The following is a 27830-nucleotide window of genomic DNA, read 5'->3' as shown; positions in this document are numbered from 1 at the left end:
TACCAAAATGCATCCCAAATAATTAAGCTCTTCGATGCAAAAGGGAACAAGATAGAACGGGTCAACGTAGAACCCTATAGACCTTTTCTTTTAATAACGAATGTAGTTTTGCATTCTCCACAAACAACTGACACAAGAGAGAGGCAGTGCAGATATGTCCTGCTGGGCCACAGGAAGAGCCGCCCTGCAGTTGAAATTTTGCTGTGGGGGAAATACACGAGTGGAGCAGCTACACGAAGCTGCTAGGTGAGGGGTCCCGGAGCGAACACAGCACCCCATGTGCGAACCCAGGGGCAGGGTCCATACTCATTCAACTTTCCCTAGCTGCAACTGAGCCAGGTGCTAGGTGAAGGGGCAATACACAGTCCCTCCCTCAAAGAGTTCTTAGTCTGCTAAGAGACACTGGCCTATAAAGAATTACAATACAGAGACTTCCCTGGCCGTCCAGTGGTTAGGACTCCAGGCTTCCACTGCAGGGGGCACAGTTTCGATCCCTGGTTGGGGAACTAAGATTCCATATGCCACGTGGCTCAGCCAAAAGATTAAATAAATAAACAAAAATAAAATAAAAATACCTCTCCCTTTAAAAAAAATTACAATGCAGTATCATGTCATATTAGAGCTACAGTGATGGCACAAAGGTCAGAGGGATGAGCTGAATTTGAGAAGAAATTCGGACCACTGGTCAGAGAAAATACCCTATGAGTTTTATTATAGAATTGCCACATTTGGATAGCACTTTCACTTACATGATCTCATTTATGCTTGTGATGACCCCATGAGGCACTCCATTCTCCTAATTTTACAGATGAGGAAAATAGGCTCCCTAAGGATGTGATTTACACAACTTCACAGAGTAAGTAGAAGATCTGGATGGAATTCAGTTCTTTGGACTTGAAACTATGATTTATAAACTCATTGAACACTTACTAGGTGTGATGTGCTGGGCTGATCATTCCATGTGCGGTATCTCATTTAATCCCTGTAGCAACAATTCCTATCACTCCTCATTTTATAAATGAGAAAAGCAAGACTTTTTCAGGAGTTAAAATAAGCTGTCCAAGCCAGGATTTGAATTTAGCTATGCCTCAGAACCTGAGCCCTTAAAAACTCTACTACACTGTGCTACTTCCCATCTTTATGGGAAGTAAGTGAGTACTTTCCAGACTGGCAGGGTGCAGTTGGTGTCAGACACACGCGCGTTAGAATTTCTCCTTGGCCATTTGCCAGCTCTCTGATCTTAAGACAATTTGCTTAACCTTCTCTTACCTTCACTTTCCTCCTCTATAGAATAGTAATCGTACATATCCGGCCACCCTGGTTATTCTACTCACAACATCTCCACTTATTCTTTTATTTTGCATTTAACCCAATCTGTAATTCATTGCTGTTATCTGCCTCTACCTGTAGCATATAAGCTACATGAGGGCTAGGACTATCTATATGCATCTTGTTCACCATCGTATCTCTGATGTGTAACACATGGAAGATACCCAATAAATATTTGTTCAATACATAACTCAACCCAGAGGAAACAGAGTTCTCTCTCTCCCTGCTTTATTATATATGACTTCCCTGGAAGGATTCTAATAGAAGTAACCAGGGCAATGAGGTATTATGAATGACCACTCCTGGGTGATTCAGGACCATCTCCTGCCAAAGGAGGTGAGAAGGGGATTTTCAATCTTACCAGAATCACAAGCAGAGCCAGCATCACAAGAGTGTGACCTGTGCAAATGCACCAGACTCTGAGTTCAGAAGGGCCCTCCACATGTTTTATGCTCAGCTGTTGCCGTCTTGAAATTCTTAATCATTTCTAAACAAGGACCCTTGCATTTTCAGTTTATACAGGGCACTGCAAGTCTTGTAGCTGATCCTGATCACATCGAATGGATGGTGAGGGAGGAGAAAGGGGAACAAGAGGCAATATTTCTACCAAAACAAGGTCAGAGGATTCTGGAAAGTCCAAAACTTTGGACACTGTGTACATCTACCTTGAGCAATGCAGCTATATGCTCAACTCCTCACGAGATAGACTATGAGTTCCTTGAAGGCAGATATAATACCTTATTCAGTCCTGTCTATAGTTTAAAATGGTGCCTAGCATTTTCTTTTAATTAAGCTGATTATTTTGAGATAATTGTAGATTCTACTTGCAAGTTGTAAGAAATAATACAGTAAGATTCAATGCCCTTTACTCAGTTTTCTCCAGTGGGAGCATCTTGCAAAACTCTTGTACAACATCAGCAGCAGGATATTGACATAGCTACCAAACACTGCCATCACCACAAGTTTTCTCAAGTTGCCCGTTTATGGCCACACCCACTTCCCTCCCACCTCCTTCCCTCCTTTCTTTTTTGAATTTTATTTATTTATTTTTTTATACAGCAGGTTCTTATTAGTCATCCATTTTACACATATTAGTGTATACATGTCAATCCCAATCTCCCAATTCATCACACCACCACCCCCACCCCTGCCACTTTCCCCCCCACCTCCTTCCCTCCTTAACCCCTGGCAAGCACTAATCTGTTCTCCGTTTCTATAATTTCATCATTTCAAGAATCATTGAGTATGTAACCTTGTGGGATTGGCTTCTTTCACTCAGCATAATTCTCTGGAGAGTCATCCAGTAGTTGCATGTGTCAATAGTTCATTCCTTTTTCTGGTTGAGTGGTATAGAGGTACCACAGTTTAACCATTCACCCACTGGAGGACATCTGGATGCTTCCAGTTTGGGGCTACCATAAATAAAGCTGCTAAAACTTGTGAATGGATGTTAAAATGGACAGAAGTCTTCATTTCTCTGAGGAAAATGCCCAGGAATGCAACTGCTGGGTTGTATGGGAGTTGCATGTTTACCTTTTAAAGATACAACCAGGGCTTCCCTGGTGGCATATCGGTTGAGAAGCCGCCTGCCGATGCAGGGGACACGGGTTCGAGCCCTGGTCCAAGAAGATCCCACATGCCGTGGAGCAACTAAGCCCGTGCGCCACAACTACTGAGCCTGCGCTCTAGAGCCCGAGAGCCACAACTACTGAAGCCCATGTGCCACAACTACTGAAGCCCACGCGCCTAGAGCCCGTGCGCCGCAACAAGAGAAGCAACTGCAAAGAGAAGCCACTGCAATGAGAAGCCCGCGCACCGCAACAAAGAGTAGCCCCCGCTCGCCGCAACTAGAGAAAAATCCATGCACAGCAACAAAGACCCAACACAGCCAAAAATAAATAAATAAATTTACTTTAAAAAAAAAGAATATACTACCAAACTGTTTTCCCAAGTGGCTGTACCGTTTTGCATTCCCACCTGCAATGTATGAGTGATCCAGTTTCTCTGCATTCTCACCAGAATTTGGTGTTGTCACAGATTTTATTTTAGCCATTCTGACACGTGTATAGTGATATCTCATTGTGCTTTGTTTTTTTTGAAGGTACGCGGGCCCCTCACTGCTGTGGCCTCTCCCGTTGCGGAGCACAGGCTCTGGATGCGCAGGCTCAGCGGCCATGGCTTACGGGCCCAGCCGCTCCGCGGCATGTGGGATCTTCCCAGACCGGGGCACGAACCCGTGTCCCCTGCATCGGCAGGCGGACTCCCAACAACTGCGCCACCAGGAAAGCCCTCTCATTGTGGTTTTAATTTACATTTCTCTAATGACTAATGATGTTGAGCATCTCTTCATGCGCTTATCTGCCATCTGCATATACTCATCAATAAAATATCTCTTTCTGTCTTTTGCCCATTTTCTAATTGGTTTGGTTTTTGACTGTTGAGTTTTAAGATTTCCTTCTATATTCTAGATACTAGCGCTTTTTCGTAAACTTGCTTTGCTAATACATTCTCCCACCCTGTAACTGTCTTTTCATCCTCTTAACAGTCTTTCACAGAGCAAAAGATTTTAATTCTGATGAAGTCCAATTTATTAATTGTTCCTCTGATCTCTCTCTCTCTCTTTCTCCTTTTTTTTTTTTTTTAGGGGGCCGCGCCATATGCAGCATGCAGAATCTTAGTTCCCTGACCAGGGATCCAACCCGAGCCCCCTGCAGTGAAGGGCAGAGTCTTAACCCTGGACTGCCAAGAAGTCTAAGTACTCTGTCCCTAAATCCTGAATATTTCCTCCTGTGTTTTATTCTAAAAGTTTTATGTTTTTATTTAAGTTCATGATACATGTTGATAATTTTCATATACGGTGTGAGAATAGGTCAAGGATTTTGTTTGTTTGGTTGGTTTTGGTTGCCTATGAATGTCTAATTACTCCAGCACCATTTGTTGAAAATGCTCTTTTCTCCACTGAATTGCTTTTACACGTTTTTCAAATTTTAGTTGGGCATTTTGGGTGGGTCTTTTCCTGGGTTTTCTGCTCTGTTCCATTGATCTATCTGTCTATTCCTCTACCAGTACCACACAGTCTTGATTACCTGTAATAAGTCTTAAAAGCAGATAAAGTAATTCCTCCCATTTTATTCTTCCTTTTCAAAATTGTTTTAGCTGCTCTAGTACCTTGGCTTTTCCGTATAAATTTTAGAATAATTTTGTCTGTTAACTAAAAACAAAGCAAAGAAATTGCTGGGATTTAGATGGGAATTGTGTTCAACTTTATCAGTTTGGTGAAAATTGACATCTTTGCTATGTTTAATCTTTCACTCCATGAACACAGTATGTGTCTCCATTTATTAAAAAAGTTTTTTTTGGAATTCCCTGGCAGTCCAGTGGTTAGGACTTGGTGCTTTCACTGCAGGGGCCCGGATTTGATCCCTGGTCAGGGAACTAAGATCCTGCAACTTATGCGGCATGGCAAAAAAAAAAGTCCAAAAAGTTTTCTTTTTTTAATTTCTCTTATCAGTGTTGTTTAGTTTTAAGCATACAAGTCCTATACATGTTTCATTAAATTTATAACTTTAATTTTTTGATGATTATAAATGGTATATTTTTAATTTCTATGTCATGTTCATAGCTTGTACATACAAATACAATTAATTTTTATATGTTTGTCTTGTATCCTGTGAACTTACTGATCTTACATATTAGTTCTAAGAGTTTTTTTTTTTAATTCCTTGAAATTTTCTACACAAACTATGTGTCATCTAAAAATAGGACAGTTTTGGGCTTCCCTGGTGGCACAGTGGTTAAGAATCCACCTGCCAATGCAGGGAACACGGGTTCGAGCCCTGGTCCAAGAAGATCCCACATGCCGCGGAGCAACTAAGCCCATGCACCACAACTACTGAGGCTGTGCCCTAGAGCCCACATGCCACAACTACTGAAGCTCACGTGCCTAAAGCCCATGCTCTGCAACAAGAAAAGCCACTGCATTGAGAAGCCCGCACACCACAACAAAGAGTAGCCCCGCTTGCTGCAACTAGAGAAAGTCCGTGCACAGCAACGAAGACTCAATGCAGCCAATTTTCTGATCTATATGTCTTTTATATCATTCCCCCCCATTACTGGACTGGCTAGAACTTCCAGTGTCATATTGAATAAAAGTGATAAAAGAAGCCATCCTTACCTTGTTCCCAATTTTAGGGGGAAAGCATTCAGTTTTTCAGCATTAAGTATGGTAGCTGCATGTTTTTATAAGTGTCCTTTATCAAGTTCAGGAAGTTCTCCTCTATTCTTATTTCTCTGAGAGTGTTTTTTTTTATCATGAATGGATGTTGAAATTTGTCAAAAGTTTTTTCTATATATACTGATATGATCATGTGATTTTTTTCATCTTGAACCTTTTTTTTTTTTTTTTTTTTTTTTGCGGTACGCGGGCCTCTCACTGCCGTGGCCTCTCCCGCTGCGGGGCACAGGCTCCGGATGCGCAGGCTCAGCGGCCATGGCTCACGGGCCCAGCCGCTCCGCGGCATGTGGGATCCTCCCGGACCGGGGCACGAACCCGTGTCCCCTGCATCGGCAGGCGGACTCTCAACCACTGCGCCACCAGGGAAGCCCTGGAGATTTCTTTTGAGGAAACTTTAAAATTATAAATTCAGGGACTTCCCTTGTGGTCCAGTGGTTAAGACTCCATGCTTCCAATGCAGGGGACTTAGGTTCAATCCCTGGTTGGGGAATTAAGATTCCACGTGCCACATGGCACAGCCAAAAAAAAAAAATAAATTGACTGTGGTGATGATTGCACGTATCTACAAATATCCTGAAATCTTTAAAATGTACACTTAATGGGCGCCTTCTACAATATGTGTAATACATCTCAATAAAGCTGTTCAAATATTGATAACTCAGTGCATGATGTGTTTTTTAATTATAAATTCAATTTCCCTAATAGTTATAGGGCTATTCAAATTATTTTTTTGTGGTTTGTTTGTGTGAGTTGTGATAATTTGTGTTTTTTGAGGAGATAGTCCACTTTGCCTAAGTTGTTAAATTTATGTGTGTAGAGTTTGTGGTATTTCCTTATGATACTTTTATGTCTGTAATAATATCTCCTGTTTCAATCCTGATATTGGTAATTTGTGTCTTCTCCCTTTTTCCTTTGTCAGTCTTGCTAGAAGTACGTCAATTTAACTGATCTTTTCAAAGAACCTATTTTTTTGTTTCCTTAATTTTCTTTATTGTTCTTCTGTTTTCAACTTTAATGATTTCTGTTCTTTATAATTTCTTTCAATCTGCTTGCTTTGGGTTTATTTTGCTCTTATTTTTCTAGGTTCTTGAAATGGGAACTTAGATTACTCTTTTCCTCTCTCTTTTTTCTTTTTTTTTTTTTTTTACTTTTTTGGCTGCGCTGCGAGGCATGTGGGATCTTAGTTCCCCAAACAGGGATCGAACCCACACCCCCTGCAGTGGAAGCTCGGAGACTTAACCAGTGGACCTCCAGGGAAGTCCTTTTTCTCTCTTCTAATGTCTACATTTGGTGCTAAAAATTTTCCTCTCAGCACTGTTTTAGCAGTGTCCCACAAATTTTGACAAGTTCTGTTTTTATTTTCATTCAGTTCAATATACATATTTTTATTTCCCTTAAGACTTCGTCTTTGGGACTTCCCTCGTGGTGCAGTGGTTGAGAATCTGCCTGCCAATGCAGGGGACACAGGTTCGAGCCCTGGTCTGGGAACATCCCACGTGTTGCGAAGCAACTAAGCCCGTGCGCCACAACTACTGAGCCTGCGCTCTAGAGCCCGTGAGCCACAACTACTGAGCCCACGTGCCACAGCTACTAAAGCCCGCGCACCTAGAGGCCGTGCTCCGCTACAAGAGACGCCACCTCAGTGGGAAGCCCACGCACCGCAACGAAGAGTAGCCCCCACTCGCCTCAAGTAGAGAAAGCCTGCGCGCAGCAACGAAGACCCAACACAGCCAAAAATAAATTAATTAATTAAATTTTTTAAAAAAAGACTTCATCTTTGACCCATGTATTATTGTTTCTAGGTGTTTAGAGAATTTTCTGTTACCTTTCTCTTATTGACTTATAGTTTGATTTCATTGTGGTTGGAGAATATACTATATGATTTCAATACTTTAAAATTTTTTAAGGTTTGTTTTATGGCCCAGGATATGGTCCATTTGGTATATGCTGCATGGCACTTGAAAAAGAACATGTATGCTGCTGTTATTGGATGGAGTGTTCTAAAAATGTTTATTAGATCCCATTGGTTGGTGGTGGTGTTGAGTTCTTTTATATTCTTGCTGATTGTCTAGTTCTATCCATTGCTGAAAGAGAGGTGTTAAAAGTTGCCACTGTAATGGTGGATTTGTCTATTTCTACTTTAACAGCTATCAGTTTTTCTTCACATGTTTTTGTAGCACAGCTTTTTTTTTGATGCATATACATTTTGAACTGCTATGTCTTCTTGGTGGATTGATTTTTTTTTAGCATTTATGATGTTACCTTCTCTCTCTGGTAATATTCTTTGGTCTAAAGTCTACTTAATCTGATATTAATATAGTCATTTCTACTTTCCTTTGCTTAATGTTTGTATGACATCGTTTTTCTGTTATTTTACTGGCACCCTTCCTATATCATAATTTTTGAAGTGAGATTCTTGTAGACTGTATATATTGATTGGGTCATTTTTTTAATCTACTCTGCCAATCTCTGTCTCTTAATTGGTATATGTACACCATTTATGCTTAATGTAGTTATTGATATCTTAAGAATTTAGTCTGTTTTATTTTTTGTTTTCTGTTTGTTCTCTCTGTTTTTCATTTCTCTATTTTTATTTTCCTGCCTTCCTGTGGGTTACTTAAGCATTTTTTAGAATTCCATCTTGATTCATCTATAATGTTTTTAAGCGTATCTCTTTGTATATTTTTAAGGTGGTTGTTCGAGGTATTACATTATATATACATAACTTATGACAGTTTACTGGTGTCATCATTCTACCAGTTTGAGTGAAGTATAGATAGCTTACCTTCCTCTATGTTCATTTATAATTTTCTTAAATATTTCCTCCACATAAATTTAGAACCACGTAAGGCAGTCTTATAATGTTTACTTCAACTGTCAAACATGATTTAGAAAACTCGAGGAGAAGGAAAGCCTATTGCATTTACCTCTGTTTTTGCTTACCGTGTGTTCTTTCTTATTCCTGATGTTCCAAGGTTCCTTGTTTTATTGTTTCCTTCCTACTTTAGAGAACTTCCTTTAGCCATTTTTTGGGTGGGTATGCTGCTGACAAATTCTCTCTTAGTTTTCCTTCATCTTAGAATGTCTTGATTGCCCCTTCATTGCTGAAGAATATTTTCACTGGCTATAGGATTCTGGGTTGACAAATTTTGTTTTTGTTTTTTCTGTACTGAAAAAATACTTCGCCACTTCTTTCTGGCCCCCATGGTTTCTGATGAGAAATCTGCTGTCATTCGAATTATTTTTCCTCAATAGGTAAGCTGTCATTTTCTCTGGCTGCTTTCAAGACTTTTTTCTTTCTCTTTAGTTTTTAGAAGTTTAATTGTGTCTTGGCATGGACGTTTTGGGCTTATCCTATTTAGGATTTACTCAGTTTCTTGAATCTATAGTTTTATGTTTCTTGCCAAATTTGAGAAGTATTTCAGCCATGACTTCATCAATTACATTTTCAGCCTGGCTCTCTTTGTCCTTCCTTTCTGGGACTCTTGACGACACAAATGTTAGATCTTTTGTTATTTTCGCTCTGGAGGTTTTTGGTTTTGTTTTTTCAGTCTATTTTCTCTCTCTTGTCCAGATTGAGTAGTTTCTATTGTTCTATCTTACATTTCAGTGACTTTTTTTTTCTTCTCTGTCACTTCCATTCTGCTGTTGAGCCTATCCACTGAGATATTTCAGTTATAGAAGTTTTCTGTTCTATAATTTCCATTTGGGTCTTCTTTATCTCTTCTATTTATTTCCTGAGATTTGTTTTAAGCTTGTGTGTAATTGCTTGTTGAAAAATTTTTATCATTGCTGGTTTGAAATCTTTGTCAGATAATTCTAACATCCGTCATCTTGGTGTTGGCATCTATTGATACATAGTCTTTTTTCATTCATTTTTAGATCTCACAGCTCTTGGTAAGTTGAGTGATTTTCAACTGACATTGGACATCTTAATATTATTTTATGAGACTCTGGATCTTATTTAAACCTTCCTTTTTTTGACACTGCTCCTGCAAGGGAGGGTAGAGGTAGAAGTCCAGATTCCCCAGTTAGTCTCCATTAACACCCAAAGGTGAGGGTGCTCCTCATCACTGCTGGGCAGGGGTGGGAGTTCCATCTCCCTACATGGTCTCTACTGACACTGCAGTGGCGGTTGGGGGGCTCATTATTGCTGGGTGACGGTGAAAGTCCTAACTCTCCATTAGGCCTCCTCCAATACCACTCCAGCAGGGAAGGGAAGGGGTGCCTCATTACTGCTGAGTGGGAGTGGAAGTCCATACCCCTTCATGGTCCCCTGTTACACCACAGGGGTAGGGGAGCTCGTTAACACCTGGAAAGTTCCAACTCCCTAATTGGCCTATACCACCTGGTTACAGACTTGTGAACTGTACAGTCTAAGCTCCCCACTTGGGTTGGAGTGGGGCCACTTTTTTTTTTTTCTGTGTAATTTGAATGGAGTAGAGAAGTTATTGTCTAAAACTTTTCTGTCTGCTAGAGAAAGCAACCTGTTGCTGTTGTTTTATCTGCACTCACTGGCATTTCCAGGTTGCTGGCTTCTTCAGTTCCAAGACAGGGATATAGGAGGTAAAAAGAAAACCTAGAGAACTCACTACCATGTCATTCCTCAAGTCCTGAGGTCCCTAACAGGTCTGCCCTCTTCTCTCCATCTTTCAGAGTCTTACGTTTTAAAAAATATATATCTTATCCAGGGATTTTAGTTGTACTTAGAGAGAAGAATAGGAAAAAGCATGTCTACTCCATCTTCCCAGAAGCGGAAGTCCTGCCAAGCACTTTTGAAAAAGGCATATCTGACCATGTGGCTGACCGGTTAAAATCCTTCAGTGGCTTCTCAACACTGAGGATAAAGACCAAAACTCTTTGCATGGCTGTACTGAACATTCTTGCAAGACCTGGCCCATACCAGCAGTAAATGTTTAACAACTGACTCTAGGAGGGTAAGGGGACCCCTGGTTTGTAGTGTTGGCTGATTTCCACAGTGTAAATACTCGATTATGGCCAATTTCAAGCTAACAACATGACATTGCTAAATATAGAATTGGGAAGAGAGACTAACAATTGATTCTTGCACATCTTTGCAGACATTTTATATCACCCTCATTCTCTTCATACTGCAGCCATTCCAGGCTTCTTTATGAGTGCACTGTGCATTCTCCAGCTTCCAGCTCCTTCTGTACACTGTTGGCTCAACCTGGAATGCCACCGTCTTCCATATCCCTCAGTATGTGTGAGTGCTGGAGCCAGCTTGCATCAGCTTATGGAAGCAATTGTTAAATTTTCAGGAATTTTGCAGTCTGGCTGCTAAAGCTACAAATCAGGGCTTTTTTTTTTTCCCCCTTTCTTTTTTTAAGAGCTGGTTTTTTTTTAACATTTACCAGCATACCACTGCATCCACTCCTCTTTGTCTGGCTCATCCTTCAATCTCAAAACATTTCCTCTAAGAAGACTTCCCCCACCCTCCAGACTGTCCTTCTGCTTCAAGGCACCCTATACTTCCCCTTTCCTAAAATTCATTGGAATTATCATGAACTGACTATTGCCTCTCCTGTTTCACATCATAAGTTCAATGATGAAAGGGGACTTTTGCAAGTACTTAAAATGTCAGATGTCTTTTTATCCAGATCAGCATGGTATAATTAACACACAGCAGGTTCTGTAGATGTTTTAGAAATATTTGTTGAGGGGCTTCCTTGGTGGTGCAGTTGTTAAGAATCCGCCGGCCAATGCAGAAGACATGGGTTTGAGCCTTGGTCTGGGAAGATCCCACATGCCACAGAGCAACTAAGCCCGTGCGCCACAGCTACTGGGGCTGAGTTCTAGAGCCCATGAGCCACAACTACTGAGCCCACGCGCCTAGAGCCCGTGCTCCGCAACAAGGGAAGCCACCGCCATGAGAAGCCCGCACACCGCAATGAAAAGTAGCCCCGCTCACCACAACGAGAGAAAGTCCGTACGCAGCAACAAAGACCCAACACGGCCAAATATTTAAAAATATTTAAGGGGCTTCCCTGGTGGCGCAGTGGTTGAGAGTCCGCCTGCCGATGCAGGGGACACGGGTTCGTGCCCCGGTCCGGGAAGATCCCACATGCCGCGGAGCGGCTGGGCCCGTGAGCCATGGCCGCTGAGCCTACGCATCCGGAGCCTGTGCTCCGCAGCGGGAGAGGCCACAACAGTGAGAGGCCCGCGTACCAGGGGGAAAAAAAAAAAATTTTAAAGTCCAGGTTGTTGTTACCTGTGCTTCTGACCTACCATTGTCGGGGAGGGGAAAAGTTTTAAATAAAAAATATTTGTTGAATGAAAGAATGGCTGGCTGGATGAACTGAATAGAACTAAAGTAAAATTACAACCTATGGCATTGTAAACTAAGTAAAATTTTGAAGGATAGGAATCTGTACGGGGTCTACAAAAAGTTTTCTTAGGTTTATGCAGCAGGATCTAGTATACAGAACGCGGTGGCCAATCATCACAGCAAGGTAAATCTCCAAAGGAGAGATCAGTACATGAGGTTTTCATAGCTTAATGGAACTGCCCCACTGTAGCTCTTTACAAAGCAAACAACTTGTAAATTGTTGTTTACAAGTTTACTTGTTTGCAAGGTATGGTTTACTACCATACCTTCTTCCTACAAAGCTTAAAAACTTTAAAAAACTTAAATAAGATTATGTCACTGTTAGTCCCCTCCCCTGCTTTATCCCTCCAATATTTTCCCATAACATCTTCAATAAAATCTCGCCTGCCTGTCCAACCTCTCTTACCACACTCCCCTTGCTCAATAAGCTTCAAGTTTATTCATTCAACACATACTGAGCACATACAACTTACCGAGCACTGTTCTAGGAGTATTTGTTGCCAATAAAGAAAACAATAAAAAAATTCCTCTTGGTGGGACACACAAAAAACAATAAATCTAATGAGTAAGTGAAAAAATATGTTAGAAGGTACATGTACCATTAAAGAAAAGAAGAAAAGCACAATAAAATGAATGGGAAGCATATCATACAGGGCCTTTTAAGCCCTTGGAAGGACTTCAGCTGTAATGTTACTCCTCATAGGGGACTTATTTGATCACCGAATTTAATACTGCTTCCATCTCCCTTCAGTCTCATGACCTTGTTTCCACTTATTGATATCTGAGATTTTCTGGTGTTTATTTGTTGACTTGTGTATTATCTCCCTACCAGGAGTTAGACTCCTTCATCACAATCTCTCCTGTTTATAACAGGACCTGGTACATACTCAGTGAATTTGTTGAATGAAGGATAAATATGCACTCAATACCTTAGTTTACTATGCGTTTCGGGTATTCCTGCAGGAACACAATAAATGACAGAACTCTTAACGTGGAAGCATTAATTTAACAAAACTTGGGCTTAGAAAAACTTTGTAAGGTTCCTATAATGCTTTAAGGTCTCACACAATTATTCTCTATTCTAGTCTGGTTAAAGCTGTGGTGGTGTTTTCACAGATTCGTTGTTCTTGTTTATGATTAAGACAAGGAAACAAATCCTACTTCTTCTGGTTTAACAATGGAGTCAACACAATCAATCACTCTTCAATTCTAATAGAAAATATGAGATTTCAAACAAGCTAATACAAGATTTAAGAGTTATCTAGCAGAGTCATACCTCCGCAAGATTAGAGATGAAAAGGTGGGGGGTGCTGGTCTAGAAAAGGAAGGGTGACATAAAGTTCAGGTGCTTTGGCTGGGAAGGAATTACCAGTAAGAGTAAGTGGCAAATGCCTCACACAAACACTTCAAGAAGTACAGTGACTGCAGATGTGATCATGGCTCAAAGAGAGGAAAGAGGACCGAAATTAAGGAGAAAGGACCCCACAGTCCGATGACCAATTGAGGAATGGGAAGGAAGTGTGTGCTCAAGTGAGTTAAATGTAAATCGTGTTCTTTAACCAAAGGCCATTCCGATTTGGACTGGTATTTTGGGTGGGCTGTGGCTGTCATCTCCCAGTCTCCTAAGCCTCCTCCCTCCACCTATTTCAGGTGGGCAGGTGAAGGCAGGGCTACATAATGCCTGCTCAATTTGATCCTGCGGAGGACACGGAGGCGGGGGGCTCCAGTCTCCCCATCTAATCCTGAGTATTTCCCGAATTGGAATTAGGAAACCAAACGGTGCTTCAGGCCTCCCAGGGAGGGTAGCAACTCAGGCCGGCCTCGTAAGCGGGTCAGGATCTGGAAAGACCAGTGTGAGGTCTCGGGTTTCGGCAGCGGGAGGCGGGACGCCCACCCTCGCCCCTTCCCCAGAAGAACGCGACGGGGACCAGCGAGCCGGGGAGCTCCGAGGCGCCGGGGAAGGCGAGGCGGGGCCGGTGCTGCAGGTCGCGGCCCAAGCGGAGGAAGCAGCCGCCGCCCCAGCTGAGGGAGTGTGGCCGGGGGCTTCCCGGGGGAGGGCGACGAGAACGAGCCCTTTCGAACGTTTCCACCCGGCTCGCTCACTTCGGCCCTGCCCCGCCCGGCCCCGCCCGAGACGCTCGGGCCACCGCCTCCCCTCCGCCAACGCTGGGTAGGTGGGGGGTGGGGGAGGACAGCGCCAGCGCCTTTAAGAGGCGTGGCCACATGCTCCACCCCCACCTGCCCCTCGCGCGCCAGTGAGGGGGTGGGACGCGGGAGGAGGTGCCGGGGCGGGAGGGGGAGCGAGGCTTGCGCTGACGCGCAGGCGCAGTAGCCGGGCGACGGAGCGTGTGTTTCCAAAATGGCGGCAGCGATGGATGTGGATACCCCGAGCGGCACGAACAGCGGCGCGGGCAAGAAGCGCTTTGAAGTGAAAAAGGTTGGGTCTCGCCAGCGCCTTCCTCAGGGAAGCTAGAGAGGCGTGGATCTGGCTGGCAGGCCCGAGGATGGCCAAGGCGCGGAGGAAAGGGCTTCACTTCAGGGCGTTCCTGGGACAGGGTACCACGAAAGGAAGCCGGTGGGCGGGTTTTAGGGTTGATCGGCGTGACTGCCGCCCACTGTCAGTGGCAGTATTGGTTTCGTTAGGAAGCTGAGGGGCCAATCACGGAGGTGCTTATTGAGATACGCGGGATTGCGACTTGGCTGCAGGAGCCAAGCGCCTGAGCTGTCACTGGAGTGGTGGAGGGGTGGGGAAGGAGAGGGTGGGGTGGGAGGAAGGGGGAGTCGGAGTGCTGCGGTGGATGGAGGATGGGGCGGTGTGGCGAAAGCCGGGAACCTGAGGTCCTACCGCTTTGGAGGCCTCTGAGGACCCGGGCTGGCTATCTCCGTGCCCCGCCCCTGTCCGAAGCTTGGGGTCCCTCTGAGGGACCCCGACCCGGTCTTCGCCTAATCGAGGCCTCCATTAGCCTTCTCTGGTCCTCGCCCCTGCCGAGTTAAAGTGTCTCGAGTGTAACTCTTGGTTCTTCTGAGAGGTCTGTTGGTTTGTCACACAGCTGCCCCAGTCCTGTGGTCATATTCAGAATCCCGCTGTCCAAAAAAAAAAAGAAACATGGTGGAATTTGTTAAAAAGAAAATGCGAGCGCAAATCTTGTGTCATTTAGGGAGGGTTGAGTACTAGTTGCGAACGACCTGGTAAAAGTGGGAAAGCAATGTGGGACGTGTCTTTTTGCGTGAAATGCCTTATAGTTGTTTGCCAGCAGTTGGGGAGAAAAATGCCGATTCCCACCCAAGATAAAACATCTGTACAAAATGAAGACCTGAAATAGGGAAGATGTTATTCCTGGAACATCTGGCTAAACCCTGACAATATTCACCCTCCTAGTGCTTTTTGGCGTTTCATTGTGGGCCCTGCATGCTCAGTTACAGCCAGCAGCCATGTTGAAGAATAGAAGTAGGATTTTTTTCCTGCAAGTTGAAGTTGTAGGGTGAAAAGTGCTGAAGAAGTTACTAGACACTGAGAATTAGGCTTGAAAGAGATGAAGGTTTGAGAAGTAGCACCAAATTCGTGGATGAAAGGGAGTTTGGGAATATTTATAATTGCAGAAGCCAGAGGGTTGAGTTACTTAAATGCTACTTTTAGATAAACTCTTATGGAAATTATCTTAACTGAATATAACAGTTTGAGCATGTAAAAGTTGAAAACAGTTTATTTGATGATAGGAACTAAACAAAATTCTGGTGAATTTTAGAGTTTGTTGTGCAGTTATCTTGTAAGATTTAAGTGATGACCTTGTTCTGAGTATTGACACTGTGTAATTAGTTATCCAGCTTATCCCACGATTACCCGTTTTATGATCCAGTCATCATCTTAGTTCATTGTGTTCCTTGTCTTCGACCTCCCCATTCCTGCTTCTAAAGTCTCCTTGAAGAGCAGGTATTTGTTTATGCAGAAATTGAGCTCTTCTGCAACTGCCAGGAGAACCTGCACAGTAATTCAAGTTTGTGATTATTAGACCTAAAACAGGCACTTATAAATTATTCCTGATTTGTTTGCATTGATATGGCTGACTAAACTGTAGGAAAAAAATAAAAGATGACATTCATTTCTGTATTTATATACTCAACTGTTTGGAGAATGGGTGAGCGTACGTGTAGCCTATCTTGCTGTCTGATATAATAAAGAGTAATGTAACCTCTAGAAGCTCTTTTGTTTAGTGGTCCTTGTGGCCAAAAAGATGATAACTGCAGCATGAAATCCTAGAGTGTCGTGTGTGTGTGTTCTATGTGTGTCTATGCTTGTGTTACAAGGAGAGTAGAGTGCATTGTTCCCCCTTTTTCTCTTTGCAGTGGAATGCGGTAGCCCTCTGGGCCTGGGATATTGTGGTTGATAACTGTGCCATCTGCCGGAACCACATTATGGATCTTTGTAAGTAATTGGAGGAGGATGGGAGGAAGTTGAGAAGGTTACAGAGATTGCGGCCATCCTGATGTGACCAGTTTTCTTCTTCCCAAGGAGATATAAAGTACAGTCAGAGCACTTGGGGTCTTGTGCATCTAGGCCATTGGTATGTTTGAAATAAAGTAGTTTTTTATGATGTCCTGCAGGCATACCCCTCTATCAGAATAAATCTACTCAATCTAAAGATGGCAAGGCCCCATTTAGAATGAATTGTGGACACAGAGGTACTATTGATTATATCCTCTCTGTTTCCCATCTTGTAACCAGACTCAAAGGCAAAAATAGTGAAAGAAAGAAAAATAACTTTGAGCTAAAATGTTCTGTTAGAACTAGTTTTTGCTGGGGATTTATGAAGAAAAGAAGCCTGAGTATGGATTTTCAGTGTTAGCCCAAGTGTAGTTAAGGGGACATCACTGCCGACATCTAAATAGGCAGTTAATTGCTCTAAAGAAATTTAATTTAAATTTCCACATATTTCATTACACATAGTGGTCAACACATAGTAGACTTAGTATCCTTGTAGTAATAGGGGCAAGAATGTTGATCACACCAGGGACAGTCACTATTCATCCAGGTACTAAAATGGTTTGTTATTGAGATCAGGAATAGGGCAAAGAAACTGCAACTTTCTCGAATTGAAATTATAACTTATTTTTTAAATGACTTACCTGCCTCTTCAACTTTATCTTGAGCCACTCTCCTGCATACTCTGGTGGTTCCTCTGACTTTCTTTTCATTCTTCAAGTGTCCATGCTCTTGTTTAGAGCCCTTACATATCCTGTTCCCTCTGCTGAAATGTTCTTCACCTCTTCTCCCCCTATCTTTGTCTAATGCAGCACTGTCTAATCTAAACGTAAGCCTCAATTGTGAGCACATACGTAATTTAAAGTTTTCTAGTACTCATATTAACAAAGTTAAAAGAAACAGATGATTTGTATTTTATTTATCCTACTATATCCAAAATATTTTTATTTCAATATGTAATCAACATTTTAAAGTGAAATATTTTACTTTTTTTTGTTGTTGTACTAAGTCTTCAAAGTGTATTTCACACTTCCAGAGCATCTCATTTCAGACTAGCCACATTTCAAGTGCTCAATTCTCACACGTGGCCAGTGGCTACTTTATTGGGCAATGTAGAACTAACCCATAGTTGGTCTTCAGATCTCACCTTGAACTTGCTCAAAGATGTTTTCCCTGACCATACTTACATACACACAAACACAAGCTATGCCAGTTCTGTTAAATATTTCCAAGACATCCTATAGTTTCCTTTGTAGCAGTCATTTAATTTAGTTGGTTCTTTATAATTCCATGTTATTTACTGATGTGTTCCTAGCATCTAGCAGTGTTTCGTACTATAATACTACTATATCTAGTGATAAACTATAATAGGTTCTCACTAGATATTTGCTCAGTGAATAATAAAAACACAGAATAGGAGACTAGTCTGTGGTCATTGCAACTTGGAAAGCACAAATCAAATATTTTGTGCGGGAAAACAATCATGGCATGTGTTGGTAGTTTACTGCCCTTGGTTTCTTTGAGTTTTGACCCTGTTTACCTTTTCACACAACAGTCAAAGCAGATCAGCAGCTACCATGATGTTTAATGCAGAGAGAAGGAACCCATCACAGAAAAACACATGCACAGTGTTAAATGTGCTAGGGTGGGGTTTTTGATTACGTGCTTGCCAATTCCTTGCTGTGCGTTTTCACAAGGAGTTGTGCCCAGAGAAAATTTTACTTTCTTGGGGCTCTTTTCTGTAATCCTGACTTGTTTTTAACCTCTGTATTTAAGTCATTGTGTGTCTCTCTGGATGCAAGAGAATGCACTTGGGAAGATGGTGACAGACAAAGGCCACTGATATTCTATATCTTCTCAGTGTTGAACACTTGAGGGGTCAATGTGGGCTTTTAGTTAGACACCTGTTTTATCATATATTTTAAATGTCAGATGCAGAAGTAGGACGTTGAATTCCTATAACAAACAAAGTATTTTCAAGTCATGTCTTATGTTCATTTGATGAATATTTATATCCTGGGCATTTTGCAAGGTCTAGGATGAAAGACCTGAGATCAGATCTTTACCCTTGTGGAACATACCCTTCTGTTTATTACAGACACTAAAGAGAAATCTGGTTGCTGCAACTGGGCTTGTCTTCCTTTCAAAAATAGATGAATTATGATGCTTGTAAAAAGACACTTTTGGGGCTTCCCTAGTGGCGCACTGGTTGAGAGTCCGCCTGCCGATGCAGGGGACACAGGTTCGTGCCCCGTTCCGGGAAGATCCCATATGCCGCGGAGCGGCTAGGCCCGTGAGCCATGGCCGCTGAGCCTGCGCGTCTGGAGCCTGTGCTCCGCAACAGGAGAGGCCACAACAGTGAGAGGCCCGCGTACTGCAAAAAAAAAAAAAAAAAAAAAAAAAAAAGACACTTTTGTTAAAGATGAAAATAAGAATCTTGATCTAGCAATGGCCATTTTCTAATAAATTCTGGTCCGGCATTAAATGAATAATTGTATACAGAGCCGTAAATAAACGAGTGATTATGGCTGTGCTCCAGTTGAACTCACCTACAAAGCATTCTTGGTCTAAAGACTTCCTCTTTGGAATCCAAATTGTTACTACCTGTCCTACTATAGCTTCATACTTATTTTGCATTGCCCTATTTCTTGGTTCTTTTAGAGAACACCATCTGCTAGGTGTAATTTTCTCCATTGCCTCAGGTAATCTTGTTCCAGATGAAGGGGGCATCCAGAAGTGCTTAGACCCAGCCTCTGCCCCTAAGTTAGTCTTTTCCTAAAACCACAGGTCCATCAATATTTTCAAAGTGTGAAATCTCTTCACTTCCAAGAAGAAGCCATTGCTTCCTTAGCAGTCCTCTGGTTGTAATGCTCTTGTATTGAAGTATAAAAGTCCTCAAGCTTTATAAGTCACATGAAATCAACTTCTGCCTTTGCACACCTGTTGTGTGCTGCCTTTCTGTCTGTTCTAGACTGACAGAGAACAATTCCTTCCCCTATTTAAACAAATGACTAAACCCCAGTGCTCAGCCTCTGGACCAAAAGCTTGAAAACATTTTATCTTTGAGAACATTTTACACTTGTATTTAGTAATTTTTCATGCCTTATCCCCTTTTATCTGACGTTCTGTATTGCAATCCTATTTCTGATCTCTTCTTATTATTATTAAAGTATAGTTGATTTACAATATTATATTAATTTCAGGTGTACAACATAATGATTGAATGCTTTTATAGATTATACTCCCTTTAAAGTTGTTATAAAATATTTCCTATATTCCCTGTGCTGTACAATATATTTTTGTTCTTTGTTAGGAGTTTTCTGATAAGAACAAATGTATATTTGGCCCCCATTCTCTCTATTTATAGAAGTGTTTTTTGTTTGCTTATTCAGATACTGAAAGCCTACTTTGCACTAGGCATAGAACGACAGCCCCTTAAAAATACGCAGACCTAGAAAAATTTAAACATGATAATGTACCTTGAAACAGTTTCATTATTTACTTAAATAATAATAATTGTGCCTCTTGCTTAGCTAATTTCTTAATACATAGTCCTCATCTAAGTGAGATGATCCAACTTGAAGGACATCAGATTTTATCTTCTCTGCCATCTCTTTGAATAGGGTGCATTCACAGCCCCCATACATTCTTGAATATATGGCATAGGCCCTAGATTCTCCACTTTTATCAGAAGGAAAACCAGTTATTTTCTTTGTAGTGTGAATCTGGGTAGCATAAGCAACTTCTGTGATTTCAGATCCTTTGCCTTTCATATTTTTGAAGGGTGGGGGAAAGAACATTCTGGTATATCTCTTCCCCTAAGACCAAATGTATGCATTAACATCTCAGCATTACTTTCATACAATTTTAGTATTTTCCGCCTGTGGAAGTTTGAAGTAATTGTCTCATTAAATAGTCTTTCCTGAAGCTTTTTGTTCTTCAGAAGGGAGACTCCATTTAGTTACCACCTTCAGAGAAAGCAAATTACACATTAGTAATTCTTGTTCGTTGAATATTTATCCTAATAGAGCTTTACTCATCCTTTCTGGATCTCAGTCAGATTTTTTTTTTTTTTTTAAGTTCCCTCCCTTCCCCCTCTATGAAATTGATATTCGGATACATTTGCAGCAATTTGCTCCATTCACTGGTGAGAATCACCTCAGGGGCAATAAGTGTCACTTAAGTGGTAGCCCTGAGTCTCCTCTAACCCGTTGGCCTCACAGATCTGCTGTGTTGACGGTGTTTTAAGGACTTGAGATTTGACATCCTCATGCAGAGCGTACACTGCACTTCGCCACAGGCCTCTTCACCCCCTTTTACTTGCTCTCTCCCAGCTCCATATGTCTGCCTGACTCCTTTAAGGACTAGAGCTTGTCCCCCAGCTAGGCTTTCATGTGGCAAACCTGGGTGTTGTAAGGGCCTGAGAGGAAGCATTCACCAAGAATAGAGATGCCAGTTCTCAGAACAGTAAGAGTTATGAGGTGGCTTTAAGAATTTACTATATTTACCAGATTAGGAGGAATCACTGTCATTTGGACAAGTCAGGTTATGTTCAGAGTTAAAAAGTACTCTTTCCTTCGTTACTCTGGTTTTTGAACAAGGGGAGGGATTCATTACAAAGCATGCTGTTAAGTCATATCTCTGCCTTCTCTATTCTTCACCCCTTTCCACATTCATTAAAAAACGATTATGACTAATTAACCACTTGAGATTTTGTTCATGTTTATGCCATCACCACCAACCCCCACCCCCCAGCCCCAGTCATGTCATCGTGTAATCGTGCAGGTAGGGCAGCTGTAGGTGAAAAGGTTGTTGCCGGGGTCCAGTGCTGTCTGCTCTTGTTCCCACAGGCATAGAGTGTCAAGCCAACCAGGCGTCTGCTACTTCTGAAGAGTGCACCGTTGCGTGGGGAGTCTGTAACGTAAGGAAACATCTTTCCCTATCAGCATGGCTTGTAAACATAGTACCACTTTTCCTGCTTTGCCAGTCTTGAAACTAACTAGGAAAAAAATGACTAGCCCACTTTTCTCCCAAAAGGTACACAAATATTAAAAAAAAAAAAAAAAATTTAAAAGCATTGTACTGTTCACCTGTTATGGGGTAAAAATTATTAGTTATTGCAGAGACAATAGTTTTTCTTACTTATAAAGTGTACCAACTTTTGTCAGCAACATTTTGGGGATTCATCTTTGGGAATTGCCTTCAAAGCCTGTGGTACAGTCTTTGGAATATTCTGTTAGTGGAAATCTTTACTTTCGTAACACATTTTTAAAAGGCTAGGTGTCTTGTGGAACTAAGGTGAATAAATTGAGTGTCCGTGTGTGTGTGTGTGTGTGTGTGTGTGTGTGTGTGTGTGTTTTAGGTGTGGCAAATGTTCTAAGTTAGGATTTGGGTTTTTTTTTTAATGTGGCTCATGCCAGAAATGTTTTGTACAGCATCTCTGGACTGAATGTACGGCCTTCCAGAGAGTGACAGCTGTGAAGGATAATAGACATCAAATATGTTATTTCCAGCACGTGTTAAAAATTCATCCTTATAGACATGTAGTCCCCGTCATAGGAGCTAAAATTGTCCTGTCCGGGCGTCCTGTGCCCAGGGAACAGAGGGCTCCCAGCATGACACAGGCCTAAGAAGTCAGGCTCTGGAGTCAGACCATCATTCCCCGTCTCTGGGACTTGCTAGGTGACTTTGGGCAAGGTATTGGCCTCTCTAAGCATCGTATGAAATGGAGCTGATAGTAGACTGCATAGTGTCACAATCACGATGAAGTGATTTTATGTTAAAAAGTGCTTAGAGGAGTTGGGGTTTTTTTGGGACATGAGCCACCCATCTCCTTGCATGCCCCTGCAGTAAACCTTTCTCTGCTCAAAAAAAAAAAAAAAAAAAAACTGCTTAGAACACCTCCTGCATGCAGTAAGCGTCTTTGTTAATAAATATAAATAAATAAAATTTGGGGTGGCTGTAGTTCCTGAAGAGAGAGCTATCAGTACTTTTCTCCCTCGGGTTGAGGCTCTCCTCCCAGCCTACACCTTGTGGGGCACCTTCTCCATGCTTTCGGGGCCCTTCGACAGTTTCACAGTAGCCTCTGGCCAAGGGACAGTGTTTATCATTTATGGGGATAAAGAATAAAGCTTATCGGGCTCTTTGCTCTCCCTGGCATCCAGGCGTATACTAAGAACCTTGTCACTTTGTGGTGGAAGTAAAAGGAGTGAGCTTCTCCTTAAATTCAGCTCAGGAGAGTCGAGCTCAGAGAGCCTGCCACCAAGAAGAGCCAGCAGGTGTGCCTGAAACCTTTGGACTAGTCCCAGGTTCTAGTGCTGGGTCTTCTACTAACCTGCTCTATGAATTAGGCAAGTCACTTAACTCTTCAGGTTATACAGACAGTTTCCTGTCTGTAAAATGAAGATGGTAATAGCCGTCATGCTTGCTTGCCTGGGTTGCTGGAGGCTCCAGTGAGGTAATAGATGTTTACAGACTGCTTGCAAAGTGTGAAGCACCAGGCAGTGTATTTTGAGACTGCTCAGTGTACTCATCAATATGTCTTAGATGGTTAACAGGAAGAAAGCTGGGAACAGGGGCATTCAGGGATGCTGTCACCAGCCCTGCAGCCTCATTTGCAGCCCGTCTTTCCCTCTGTCCTCAGAGGTGGCTGGGGAGTACAGGACCCTGTACTGCTGCAAGGTGCCTAACGGGGCAGCTGGGAGGTGGAGAAGGGTGTCCTGAACGCCCTTAGGTGAGCCTGTCCCCACCGCCTGGGGATTGAGAAAAATGCCTCCGCTTGCTGCCTTTTGGAAATCTTGTTTTTTCTCTTTTTCAGAAATAATGAGTTGTGTGAGCGTCAGGAGGAAAGGGATCTTGCAAAGGGCCACTGCTCTGGGAGAGTGTTTGTCCTGTTGAGTAGCCCCAGTGTACCAGCCGTGGACTCTAGTGTTTGTCACTGAATTCTCTTTCTGTCTTTGTGCAAAGACAATTCACAAATGATAATCCACATTGTGATTCTTAAGTTCCATGTATGTTTGGGGGGACACGCTGACCAGAGTTCAGGGCTGTTATTAAGCCAAGCCTGCCACAGCTTTCATGGTGTGTTGGGGCGTCAGCACTGCTCCCCTGTCCCCACTCAGCCGACCCATCATGGCTCGGGTGAGGGGACTCTTGTTCCGTCCGAGTTCGCTGCTCACATGAGCAGGGGCAGAGGATAAACATCCATGCAGAGGTGCTGTGGTTAGCGTCTGCACGTCATTAACGCATACCAAAAAGCTGCACACGGACTATCCTTCTCCCCATATCCGAAGGCCAACTCCTCGCTCCCTGTCAGTTCCCAGTAGTCTTGGTACTTTTGCCCTTTTACTTCCTGTCTTGATCATGGAATAAGCCCTTCGATGCTCTTTCAGCTGTTTGCGTGCAGTGTGCCCATCGTAATACTTCCTTTTACCCTAAGTTTTTATCTCATTCCTTTTTAAGACACAGTCTCTCGCCCACTAAAGGCTCACTGAGTACCAGGCTGTTGTCATATCAATACACCTATAAACAAATGGGGAAATAAAGTCCTTTGGAAGGAGTTGAGCTGCGTGTGGAAGGTCGGGGAAGTGCCCCTCTCAGCTCTGGGTGATGTCAGGGATGGCACACTACCCACACTGAGTAGATGCCTCTGCTCCTGGGGTTCCCTTCTCCAAGGTGGGGAGGGCAGCTGGGGACCAAGAAGGGGGAATGTTTGAAATCCACATGTGATCAAGGGCCTCCCTGCGTGAGCCCCAGTAGAGTAAGCCCCCACTACAGGCCGCATAGGACCAGAAAGCCCCACTCCATCTTCCCTTAGGGAAAGAGAGCTCACTGCTAGAACACTGCCGTGCTTCCTAAATGCACTCTTCCCTTTGTAGGAATGACGTTTCTGACATGTTTCACTAGACTTAGCCTCGTGCCTAACCAAGGTGTAACCCGTTGTTGACCTTTTGTCTCCCGTTGTGTGTTGCCTTCCATCACTCTTCTCCAGCCCCTGTGTGTAACTACCCCACTGCACTTGAGATGTATTGTCATCAGAGAGCTGAGCCTTCACAGGATTATTTTTAATAAAATGTATCTTTTCTTCCAGCATGCTTTTCACTTCCACTGCATCTCCCGCTGGCTCAAAACACGGCAGGTGTGTCCGTTGGACAACAGAGAGTGGGAATTCCAAAAGTAGGTGTCTCTGGATGCTTTGACGTTTTAAGGTTGGGCTTTGTGGTCCGTATCATTCTTGGACTCATGTCAAGCTGGAGGGTGCACAGTCTTAGAAAATGGAGACATGGAACATGCCTTGTTTTCATAAACTAGCTTTTGGTTAGTTAGATAAGGACTCATCGATGTGGAAAATGCATAGGTGAATCCACGTTAGAAGCTTGCAGCCTAGAGTTTCCCAACTATCCAGGTTCTATGAAAGTAGAAAATATGAGAATTTGCAAACTATTAAATATTTCCAAAATCACATCAGTAATAAGGCTCCAGAGGCTAACTAATGTCAGGTGTCTTTGCCTTGGGCTAGAATTATATCCACCTATCATGTTTCATTGGTTTTATCTCATGCTGATTAATTCTGATACAGCGTTTATGGCTATCTCAACTAAATCATTATTGTTGTGGCTGTTAGTAGTATGTAAATAAAACATGACATGTAAATTTTCAGAAATTCAAGTGGTTAAAGGGTTTACCACAAAAGATGAGTCTCACCTTGTTCTCCTCATCTCTTTCCTGGAGGTGGCCGTCAGCAACAGCTTCTTAGTGGCTTTCCCGAGTGTCCCCGTATATGTACTTGAATGTATTTGGATATACATGTAGAATTTTTTATATCTGTAGTAGTAATTCCTAAAAGAGGAATTTCTGATTAAAGAGTATGTATGTTTTTATTTTTGATGGTGTCAGATTTTCCTTTCCCAAGAATATGTGCTAATTCACAGTCCCTACAAACAGTGAAGCAGGAGGCCCCATTCTCCATTTCTTGCCAATGTTCTGTTATCAAACTTTTCCATCTTAGCTACTGACAGGTGAAAATTAGTATTCAATTGCATTTTTTAAAATTTTCAGTGAAATTGGGCTACTTTTTATATATTTTTATGCCTATTATATTTTTGTGCGAAACGCTCTTATATCTGTTGAATTTTCAGTCATTTTCTTGATCAAATTTTTAATGAAAAGGGAGATTTTTACTTAAATATGAGTTTTGGCTAGCAGAATATTCTTATGTTTAAAAACCAATAAATAGGGTTCTTTAGTTTGTGAAATGTTTACAAATCACTTATTGGTACAGTTATTTTGTTTTTAGACTTATTTATTTTGGTAAAGAATTTTGAAAGTGAAATGCATGTTCATTTTTTAAGAAACCTGCCAAATAACTCAATATCTTCATACCGTCACATTCCTTTCAGCAAAGTATATGCTAAGTAATGTGTAAGATATAAAAATGTGTGAGACAGTCCTTCCCTGTCCTTGGGGAGCTTGCATTCTGAGTGGAGCCATGACATGACAAGTAATACATGTCACGGCAGAAGCACTGTTCTAGGTTCTCAAGAGGCCTTTGTAATTGGCTCTGCCCTGGAGCAGGCTCCAGGTTCCGTCTTGGACCAAAACTGTCTCATGTAGCCCATTACATGTGCCTGGGGCTGAGCCTAAGAAGTGGGGGGTGTAAAGAACCCTCCTGTTGGGCTTTGACACTGTCAGTGTATCCAGCTGGTGACTTTGCCTGGCCATGGTTATCAGTGCACTGGGAAAACAAATTCATAAGAAGCAAATCGCAGCATGCTTAAATCTGATGGACAACTTCCGGGTTATTCTCCAGCCCTCTAACGCACACTGGAGCTCTACCCTATGAGGACTTTTTTAGACAATATTTAAGTGAATTTCTTACGTGAAGTGCTTAAAGAATCTAGTACCCCTTCAGGATGATGGAAGCAGTGATGCAGAGTTCTAGTGCCCTGGTTTCCATCCATATAACAAAAGTATTTTAATCAGAGGTGAACTGCCCACAAAGAACCACAACAAAAGATTATTAAGTAAGATAATAATGAAGGATTTTGTGTTTACAAAATCCATTTAGGGACTTGCCTGGCGGTCCAGTGGCTAAGACTCCACGCTCCCAATGCAGGGGGCCTGGGTTTGATCCCTGGTCAGGGAACTAGATCCCACATGCCGCAACTAAGAGTTTGCGTGCCACAGGTAAAGATTCCACACGCAGCAATGAAGACCCTGTGTGCCGCAACTAAGACCTGCTGCAGACTAGTGAATAAATAAATAAATAAATATTTTTTAAAAAAAGAAGAAAAGAAATCCATTTATATGTGGAAGAAATTTCCTGCCCTTGTTTATAATCTTGCTAGAGCCAACTTTTGGCTTCTGGGGAAATCAGAAAGGACCTGAGATCCATACCTAGTTTCTCTCCACAGTTCTCTTTCTGCACTGCTGAGTGGACTCAGGGCTATAATTGGAACTGGTGATAGATTTTGACATTGAAGGCTGTTCAGTTACTGGTTTCTGTATTTGCCTTACCCTAAACTTACCTGAGGACTGGAGTTGAGGTGAAGAGGCCACCACAGGTAGGGGAGGCCAAGAGTTCATGCTGTCTGAGCCACTGCCTGGGGCAAACAGGTGGAGCTCCCTTTCACAAGCACCGGCTCTGACTTCTCCCTCTCTGACTTCTCCCTCTCGCCTCCCTGTTACTGCCTGGTGTCTGCCTGGTAGCTGGAAGGAGTCAGGTGGGTGCAGCTGAGTCCGTGGTGAGGCGGGACCGTCATAAGAAGGGGGTGATAAGTAAGATGTTATAGGGGCCGGTAAGATGAAAGGGGCAGAGACCGGGGTCGTAACCCGGTCTTGGCACACACTTGTGGTCACTTACTTCTTTTCAAAGTTTTAACCAAGTTTGTGGATATATTTAAGCAGGTTTTATAGTCTCAAACAGGAAATTACTAAGGAATTAATTAAGTAATTTACCTTGTCTTTCAGGTATGGGCACTAGAAAAAGAGAATTGTTCCGTCAAGCTCAACTGTATCATTAGCCACTTAATGACTTGCCCTCCTGTTACTTAATTATAAATTAGATAGAACTGTGTTTTTTCTGCTTTGTCTTTTCAGTTTGCTATTCCTGCACCCATATTGTATTCTGTGTCAAATAAAATCCAGTTGGATTCTAGAACAGATGCCGCCTCTTGTGTATGTGAAAAAAGTGAACATAAAAGGACCCCTCTTTCTAGGTTGGAAAGCCAGCTTTTGAAAGTGAGGTGTTTGTTCGTTAGAGCCAGAGCAGAGTTGTCCTGCGAGCATGTCTCTCGGTCATGAGGAAGCCTGGTCCACAGCCCGGCTACTGATGGCAGTGTTGGGCGAGTCGCCTCTCTGCTCCGAGCTCTTCTTCTGTAAAGTGGCTGCTGAGGACTAAATGGTATCATGTGGGCACAGGAAGAGGCTTTGTGAACTGT

General features: G+C 42.5%; 1 protein-coding gene across 2 annotated transcripts; it reads left to right on the top strand.

The window, feature by feature from the left end:
- Window positions 1-14208: 14208 nt before the first annotated feature.
- RBX1 (ring-box 1) lies at window positions 14209-27552 on the top strand. 2 transcript variants are annotated; one of them, XM_032645830.1, is made up of 5 exons: window positions 14209-14349; window positions 16257-16335; window positions 21243-21313; window positions 24482-24567; window positions 27361-27552. In XM_032645830.1, the coding sequence occupies exons 1-5, from the start codon at window positions 14272-14274 to the stop codon at window positions 27371-27373; spliced, it is 327 nt and encodes a 108-aa protein (XP_032501721.1). In that variant the 5' UTR covers window positions 14209-14271; the 3' UTR covers window positions 27374-27552. The 2 variants fall into 2 exon arrangements, with proteins under 2 accessions (XP_032501721.1, XP_032501722.1); XM_032645831.1 differs by lacking the exon at window positions 21243-21313.
- Window positions 27553-27830: the final 278 nt, after the last annotated feature.

The sequence above is a fragment of the Phocoena sinus genome, chromosome 10 (assembly GCF_008692025.1).
Source record: "Phocoena sinus isolate mPhoSin1 chromosome 10, mPhoSin1.pri, whole genome shotgun sequence".
Taxonomy (NCBI): Eukaryota; Metazoa; Chordata; class Mammalia; order Artiodactyla; family Phocoenidae; genus Phocoena; species Phocoena sinus.
Note: the sequence above shows the minus strand (reverse complement) of the source record. Positions and strands in the feature narration are given on the sequence as shown.

Coding starts and splice junctions, on each gene's coding strand:
- RBX1 (XM_032645831.1), top strand. CDS start 14,272: ATGGCGGCAGCGATGGATGTGGATACCCCGAGCGGCACGAACAGCGGC. Junction 14,350..16,256: donor AGCGCTTTGAAGTGAAAAAG/GTTGGGTCTCGC, acceptor TTCTCTTTGCAG/TGGAATGCGGTAGCCCTCTG. Junction 24,568..27,360: donor AGAGAGTGGGAATTCCAAAA/GTAGGTGTCTCT, acceptor CTTGTCTTTCAG/GTATGGGCACTAGAAAAAGA.